Source organism: Arachis ipaensis, chromosome B01, assembly GCF_000816755.2.
Source record: "Arachis ipaensis cultivar K30076 chromosome B01, Araip1.1, whole genome shotgun sequence".
Taxonomy (NCBI): Eukaryota; Viridiplantae; Streptophyta; class Magnoliopsida; order Fabales; family Fabaceae; genus Arachis; species Arachis ipaensis.
The window spans coordinates 56,357,747-56,366,468 of NC_029785.2; the positions used below are offsets into that span (position 1 = coordinate 56,357,747).

At 34.1% G+C, this 8,722-nt stretch overlaps 1 protein-coding gene across 1 annotated transcript in view; it reads right to left on the reverse strand.

Moving 5' to 3' along the window:
* LOC107630580 (SNARE-interacting protein KEULE) overlaps nt 156-8,722 on the reverse strand; it is a 10,597-nt gene continuing 2,030 nt past the window's right edge. Inside the window, exons 3-22 of the mRNA XM_016333773.2 lie at nt 8,630-8,688; nt 8,050-8,131; nt 7,598-7,676; nt 7,234-7,284; nt 7,046-7,142; nt 6,902-6,934; nt 5,629-5,754; nt 5,346-5,537; nt 5,162-5,245; nt 4,978-5,076; nt 4,776-4,852; nt 3,366-3,462; nt 2,482-2,607; nt 2,222-2,317; nt 1,967-2,083; nt 1,810-1,887; nt 1,144-1,331; nt 818-908; nt 637-726; nt 156-584 (exon numbers count right to left, since the gene is read on the reverse strand). Coding sequence (XP_016189259.1) covers nt 543-584; nt 637-726; nt 818-908; nt 1,144-1,331; nt 1,810-1,887; nt 1,967-2,083; nt 2,222-2,317; nt 2,482-2,607; nt 3,366-3,462; nt 4,776-4,852; nt 4,978-5,076; nt 5,162-5,245; nt 5,346-5,537; nt 5,629-5,754; nt 6,902-6,934; nt 7,046-7,142; nt 7,234-7,284; nt 7,598-7,676; nt 8,050-8,131; nt 8,630-8,688 — 1,904 coding nt within the window. The 3' untranslated portion in view covers nt 156-542. The remainder of the gene's footprint in view (nt 585-636; nt 727-817; nt 909-1,143; nt 1,332-1,809; nt 1,888-1,966; nt 2,084-2,221; nt 2,318-2,481; nt 2,608-3,365; nt 3,463-4,775; nt 4,853-4,977; nt 5,077-5,161; nt 5,246-5,345; nt 5,538-5,628; nt 5,755-6,901; nt 6,935-7,045; nt 7,143-7,233; nt 7,285-7,597; nt 7,677-8,049; nt 8,132-8,629; nt 8,689-8,722) is intronic.

An 8,722-nucleotide genomic window follows, 5' to 3' on the forward strand; every position in this document is an offset into this window, starting at 1 on the left:
ATATTTGAAATATTTGAACTTTTAACTTTACCGAATTAATTTAAAACCTTGATTTTTATCACCCTTAAATCAAGATAAAGAAATCCACCCATAATAGAAATTATAAATTCAATAATCATTAAACTCTCAATTTATCACTCTATCAATCCTTTCACTTTAAAAGAATAATATGGTGCCTTACATTTTATACGACCAATTCTTCTCAAACATCATTTCCATGGAAAACATGGTGTTATTGTTTAGCATTACAATTTTCCGCATCTCTCCTCCACACAAGTTTCCTTCCAAATTCATTAATTCCAATTTGGATGAGTCTCTTGCCAGAAATATTTATATTAAAGAAGGGGGGGAAAAAGTAAAATGCGTCTCTAACCGTTAACCAATGAAGAATTCCTAGCATATGCACAATCTGTCACTCAGCAGCTTGGCTGAAGCACAGCTCAAATGTTCAAAGAATTTGCTATATTGACATGATTAAACTCTACGAATACAACAATATTTGACAAATATAATCTCATCTTTCACTTTCCAAGCCCATAGAATCATATCTGGAGATCATCCAATGCCGTTAGCAACTTTAATTTCTGCAATAAAACAAGATATTTTGCAGCGATCGTTCAGGTGAAGATGCAATACCGTAATAAATGTTGCAGGATCATCGAGACTTGTCGACCCTAGAATAACTTCCCTCCTCAGCTTACTGGTAAGCTTGTGGCAAGCCCGAAGCTGGAGATTTTAAAACAATATATCAGAGAACAGAAAAGATGGAAAGTGGTTAAATGACACCCTCATTTGATCAAATCAATATTATTCAGACCTCAGATCTGGTTGCTCCACCAACAATGAATATAAATATCCGCTGTCCCATCTTCTTGAAATCACTGGATGAGTGTTTGAGAACCGAATCACTGTGCAACAGCAGGAAAAGATGAAAATTAAATGAATATTTTGAAACCAGAGGACAATTGGCAATTTTGTCTGATGCATGATAGTCCTACAAATTACCTACATAATGGCAAGCTTAAGCCAGTTTATGCAAATAAGCGAGGAGGATTAGTACCACGGTCACGGTTCGTGGATAAACTAACACTAAAAGCATTTATTATATTACGATTTTTTAATGGAGAGAAAAGAAAGTAAAACCTTGAATATCCATCATCAGAGCCTCGAGGTCGAGCCCAAGTTGGTGTGCGCCTTGACCTCATGGAATGAGCAGGAGGATTTTGATGTAATTGAGCATAAGGAACACCGTGGACAGTTGGATTTGGGTCATTTAAACATGGATAATCCTCCTTGGACAATTCATTTTTGTTGATCTTTTCAATGAGTTCCTGAATAATAGATATTCTACTCATCACATATGAGGCTAAGAAAAAGCTTCATAAGCAACTTCTTGAACAATAGTACAATATTTTAGACTAAAAATGTCATGGTAAAAAAAAATGAAGTTAGCTTTTGTTTCCTTTACAATGAGATTAAAAGATGTAGCAAACAACTGTTTAGTGAGTACCCTTTCTGGTTTTTATTTTTGATTTTTTTTTTTTTATTTATGGTTAGTTTTTAAGGTATAGAAATTAACCAGCATATTTACATGTTTCTTTATGTAACTGGAAAACATATATACATTAAAAGGGGGAAAAACAAACCTTCAAACTTATCCTTTATGCAATGTTCAAAATCAAATCAGGAAAGAAGTGTGAAATCTGTTCAACAGTTGACTTATGTATACTCCCCTTCTAATGAAATTTTTGTAAAGTTAATATTTAATATGAATTTAATGTGTTAAAATCGTATTCACTTAATTTATACCTCTAATATGGGATAAAAGCGTGACAGCTGCCATGTCTCTTCTTCACCAGAACGATCTTTCCTTGCTGCACGCTTTTTCTGACAACTTAAAGAAGCACGTTTCAGACTTAACTAAAGCATTGAAAGATCACATATTTGTACTATAAGTTACTGTTACCTTTATATCAAACTTAAGAGCAAATGCACCAGTTGAAGTCTTTTTGGCTTCTGGCTGTCCCACAAGCATTCTCAAATTATTTATCGCAATCATATCTTCATTTGTCAACCTTGCTACCTGAAAGCATTTTAAAGATAAAAACATGGCCAGCCACCAATACAGAGATTAGGGGAAAGATCACAAAATTTCTTCCTTGACATTTTAAATGAACACTAAGCGGTAATGTAGCTGCCACCAAGTCTATGAAAACTACACCTTCACCAAATTTAGACCAGTTTCTCCCTCAAATTTCTCAGGATAAATGGCTGCGAGTATCATTAACAAGCGTAACTTATTTTCACGGCTAGCATCCTGCATAAGAATAGCAATTAGAATGAAATTTAACCAATGAAAAGGCAGTGGTTTCATTTTTAATTTCACAAATTATTTTGCACAAAAGAGTTTTCTCTTAATCATATGTGCCCTGACCATGTGTATCCCTTTCTTTTCCCATCTTAGAAGTTAGAATTACTTACTTCATTTGTGGTCAAAAATTTGATCACATCTTTCATCCCTGCATCTCCAAAAACTAGATTTTGCTCCAGTTGCCCAATATCCCGAAGACTCGACTCCCTAATGATTCTGTTAATTTTTCCAGCAATCTGGACAAAAAAGTGCACAGTGGTAATACAAAACCCATTATCTTAACCAACTTCAATATCATAATTCATGTACAAAGTGAAACACACACAAACTCTAATAATGTCAATCAATTGTTTGAAGAAAGAACAAGCTTCATAAATATGTAACAAGTTTAAACACAAGATCATTTATTCAGTAATCAATGGCAAGAATCATGATGGAAGCAACTGAAACTTCTGATGGATATCCATATTTTAAAATAATATTTTTTTTTTGTGACTATTTTAAAATAATATGACAAATATTCAAATGTTCACAATAGTCATTTTTAATTAGATAATACTTCATACATGAAAAGATACAAATGAATCATCAAAGTTTTAAATAATGATAGGCTCATTTTTTCTTCTAGTATAATAATAAATACTCAATGATACATAGGACACAGTTGGTTTGATTATGATCTGTAAATTAGGATTCACAGTAACTTTCAAGGTAGGGAACCTGCTGATGCAGCAATAAACCAAGGGAAGATGGCAATGGCTTTCATTGTTTTCGACACCACATTTTTTATGTGATTTCTTTAGCAAAGAGGTGGTGAGGGAAGAGCAAACAAAATTAATTGTCCCACCAATCCACAATACAAATATAGTATTACAAGATTGAGAATTTCCTTGAAGATTTTAACATGTATTAGAAGACCTCTTCTAGGTAGCTTCCAAGTGAAGACAGCACCATTTTACTTTAATTATCTGGATTGCCATACAAAAGAACTAACCTCTACATGGAGGGAAAGCTTGTCAATTTGTTCACTGTATTGTGGAAGTGCTTGCACCATCTTCTGTATGTCCCTTGTGGACATTTCACCACTTCCTCTATAAAAGAAATGCAAAGTTGTGTCAAGTTAATGATGACACTGACTAGTTGAATGAATAAAAATTACAATAGACTCCCGATTTACTCTTTACTAAACAGGTATATGTAAGAGCTTGGTACCACAAATATTAGGATTAGGCAAGAACACAGAAAGAAGAGTAGAAGAGAATGGACAAGAAAAAGAGGAGCTGGAAGATATAAGGGTGATATTCTCCAGATCTCTGATTTATTCAGGGAAGAGCAAAATACTAAAAGGTAGAGATCAAGGTAGCATTAGAGAGGCTACCACTATTTTAAGGTCTACCCAGCCTAAATCCTTTCTTCCCCTACTGATTCCTTTCAACCCTCTTGTATACATTCTCAATCCTCTCTCCTATAACAGAATTCATGCCTCACTCACGCCCTCCCCACTAACTTTCCAGCTACCCTATTTGTTACATCAGCTCGTGCCACTCTATTTTCATTTTCAACTCTCCTTCTTTCCATTTTTCTACAGTAAATAAACGTTAGAGGAGCCATTTTACTATTCTCTTCTCTAAAACTTAACTGCCTCTTTTCCCTCATTCTTCTTATTTTCTTCACTTGGGTACTTAACAGTATATTCTTTCAAACTAGGAAATAAACATGCCTTGTTTATTTTCCAATTACCGACTTTGATCGTTTTATGCAACAGGTGAGATTTGACAGATACAAAACCAATTGTATGCAGATCTATCAGTTTCGGCTTTTAGGAGTGTTAATCCTTGACATGATATCATAATAGCCTCTACGGATCAAGTGATTAAGAGTGCAATTCATTTTCAGTACAATAGAGGGTACTATTGGCAAATCATTCCCAAGGATGAATGTGCAAAGGGATACCTAAGGAGTCTGCTGGATTTTTAGCTTCATGATGTTAAGTAGACCAAGACCACTTGTGTATGGCACCCAAACAAATTCTGAACAATCAAATAACACATTCACATAGTGCATATGTTATTTTGAAACAGTTGCAATACATTAATTGTGGTAATATAGGGTGATGGAGGAGTGACAAATAATGATATTAAATGGTAACATATATAAGAGTAACATCAGGCTTGACAACATAGGAGAGAAACAAGATTTCTTCCCAACATGGTCACACAAAATTAAGCATCCAAGCTACGAAATTATCATGACATAGGAAAGCATTTAAATAAGAACTACAGAATTAGTATTTTATTTATTTCATTATATCATACTACCATTAATACAATTAGTTCTTAACCAACAATCTTTTACATTACGCTGCCATTAATCAAACTCGAAAAATTATCAGGGATTCACTCACCTTGAACCATGTTGGATTTGTGCAGCTTTGTTCTTTGAAATGAAGTTGGTCATCTTTTCATGCAACCGTTCACTAGCCTGGCAAGGGCATCAATATCAAAAAGTCATCATGTTCCATAAGTGTAATATAGTATAGATGACCTTACATACTTGACTGTAAGCCTAAACTACCATATGCATTAAAAACTAATAGCAGAACTTACATCTGCAATATGAGCATGGCGAAGCTCAAGCCATATAGGATCGTGATCTTCCAAAAGAACCTCTTTCTTCTCAGGTAAACCACCATCTTTTCCAGGAACCTTACAAATGCAATAGATTTGTGTTCATATACAAGACAGTGGACAAAAATCTTCAATGGGCACATAAAGAAATTCTAGAAGATACCTCATGGACATATTTATTTCCATCCATATTTAGCAAATCATGGCACATAGCATCATATGTCCATTCATGTATCACAGGAGCAATCTACATCCAAAATGTTAACCTCGTTGTAAGCAATATAATACAGTAAGTTGAATTAAAATTAAAAGTCCAATGCTGTGACCAAAACATGGAGATAAGAAACCTGATCGATAGTTCTATCGATGATGAGCAATTCACAGGTCTCAGTCTGAGGAAAATTAGGTATAGTTTTTTTATATTTTGTGATACAGTCCCAGACACCAGCAGCAAGCTTTGTTGGAATAAGATCACGAAAAGTAGTCATCGTTGTTGCATCGATGGTCTTGGCAGCACGAAAGCGAACTGTAGGAAATTCCTAAAGACAAACTTATATGATTCAGTTATAGAACATTGATGACAATTTTTGTCTTCGTATCACAGAGTGTCAAACATCACTGACAACATACTCTTAATGAAGCAAAAACCGTGGCAATCCGCATAGCCATCACATTTAAACATGCAACAGCTTTATGATGATTCTCCTCGTCCCCAAACAGTTCCTCTAAAGCTCTCTCATTATTGGTGACAAAACCCTGGGTTAATTTGACCAAAATTACACATCAGAAAAATGAGATCACTAAAAAGTCAGAGAATGACCTATATACTCAAAAATATCAGATAATGAAGAAATTAAAACTAATAAACAATTCCTTATTAGCACATTTGATGGTTGATATTTATCTCAAGGGAAGGAACCTCCATAAATAGATCTCATGAATTTTGCATTCCAATAATGTAGCTCTACATATTACTATCTTTTTTAGTTAGTGTGGTATGAATAAAATCATAAAGACCAATGTCTAGCACAGAATGGATGTCTGCATCTGTGAACTTAAAAAAAAGCCCTTTATACCCTTTTGTTAGAGATTTTTTAAAGGTAAGTCAATGATAAAGATGTTTCCTTGTGTCACATTCAAATACTGGCAAAAGCATCTCTATTTGTGTAGGTAAGACTATATATATATATATCCTCATCAAACCCCACAAACTTGCTGGGCTACCTTCTTTTCGGGAGCTGACTTCACCTAGTCGGAAATGCATGGTTGCTATTTTATCAGAAACAAAAGTTTCTAACCTATGAAAGAAACGCTGAAACAGCATTTTTCCTGGGTTTTAATTTTCTCTTCTTTTAATCTTATCTCATTATTAATTATTTTTACAGCTGTCTTTTTATGAAAAAAGCTCTTTATAAATTGTAAAAAGCTCAAACAAATGCCTAAAAATTTCACCCCGAATAGAGCCTTTAGCTAATTTAAGCACATACTATCACATTCGACCCACACATCATGATTTTTCAACCTTTTACTTCTGTGAGAACAAGTTACTTTAATCCTTGTTAGACAATTGGCCCCAAATATCGCAGATCCAGTCACAGGCATAGGTTCTTGTTTGTTTAATTTGTACCTGGAGAGGTTTTCTTTTTCCCCAATTAACATGAACTTAATTGGAAGAACAATAGAACATACCAATCTATCATTCAATTCTAAAGTCTCTTCCATGGTTACATGGACTAGAAGTGGACAAACTCATCGAAAACTTCTACATGTCATAAGTTCTAAAATATACTAACGCTTACTACTAAAAGGGAAGAAAAAATGAGTATATTCATTAAAATCATGAACAAAGATAACATGTAGTAGTATGACAGACAAGCAAGTGAAATGAAGAAGTAGAACATACCTGACTGTCTATGGCAAAATACTCCAAATTCATCTGCAGTGTGTCAAGTTAGTAGAGAAAATAACAATCAGCAAAAATACATTGTTTGGCATAAAAATATCAATTCAAGTGCAATATATAGATCCTAAAATAAAGAATATTCACCTCCCTTAAAGCACCTATGCGAGGCAACACCAACGCATCTTTCTTTATCTCCATCACCAATTCTCTGGATATAGATGAACTAAAGAAAACAAACGCCCTGCAAGAACATAGTACAAAACATGCTTGAAAACCAACAGTGGAAATCAAGATGAAATTTCACAGATAGGAGATAATATAAAAACTCATACTTCCTGTATAAGGGTGTCCTCCCAGACATGTCTGACAAAAACATAATGATGCTGTCAAGAGAAATGAGGAGAGACAATCAATAAGTACAGACAATATCTATAAGACTTGACAGCACAGATTAGTTAGAATGACCAACAAAGCTAAATTTAATATGTAGCCATAAAAGTACAGAATAATTATTCTTCAGCAGCAACAACCTTAGTTTTTTCCAGTAGAACCAACAAATTATGCAAAAGTAACTGTGACATACAGCTAAGAAATCAGCCTCTACTTATAGAATTATGCATTAGTCTAGGAACACTTTCAAGTTAATGCAAGATAATTCATTACATATGCCACAAGCATAATAAAGAGGATATGTACTTCTCTCTAGTTGGCTGGATGAAGTATATAGCATCCATGGTGGGCAATGGCTGCCTTCGTTTGTATATGTCTTCCACCACTACAAAAAGAACAGCAAAATCTCATTACATGCAACAAATGGAACTAGTTATGCAAAATGCAGATGCTACCAGAATAATTTAGTCTCCTCTTTTACCCCAACAAGAGAGAAAAAAGAAAATTCCAAATTTAGGAACAGCTCCCAACTCTCTGAGAGTTACCACTACTCACTACAACATGTAATCACCTTTTTTTATTCTTTTGATAAAACAACAAATCAGAGAGAAGTAATGGGGTAAAAAAATAAATCATTGGATGCAGATATAGAATTTTTATCAATTGGAGAAGAAGCTTATCAATATGAACATAAAGGATTAAAAAGAGAGCAGAAAGAGGAAAAGCGAAAGCTCCAAAAGCAATATTGTGATTCTTACATGAAACACCTTCATCAGTGATATCAGCCATCTTGCAAGAGTGAGACATTATCTTGACAGTAAGTTTGTCCATTATTAATACCTGCAGGCAATCAACCAATGAAACAAGGGTAAACAAACTCTGGAGCTGGTTTAATATTTAGTAATAGCACATCCGTCCAGAAAAAAATTGAGATAGAATCCATAATGATGAATGATCCCATTTCCTTTAGCTGCTTACAGCGAGACATTCAGGGTGCAACATGTAGCCATATATCCAATAAATGAAGAGACATCATTTAACAAGGTGACATATTCAGAAGAGAAGATTCATGAATTTGACCATTTCCAATAATCAACATCATAAAAGAATAATAAAAAAAAGACGAAAAAAATTAGGGAAATAATAATGCCACTCCCATTTTTGATAATGTCACTCCATATATGATTTTTTTGCATTGTATGTTTGCAGAATTTTAGAAAAAAGGAGTGGCAATATCCATTCCCAGAAAATTATAGATAGAAGGGGTAACTCCAGTTGCCTCTATAGTGCAATTTAAAAACCGGAGACATGATTTATGAGATTGAAGGCATTTTGTACCTTCCATGTTGATTTTGAATCCCCAGTTTTCGCAGACCTGAGCATTTCATGTAATAATCCTGGAGAAAATTTTAGTTCACATATATTAAACTG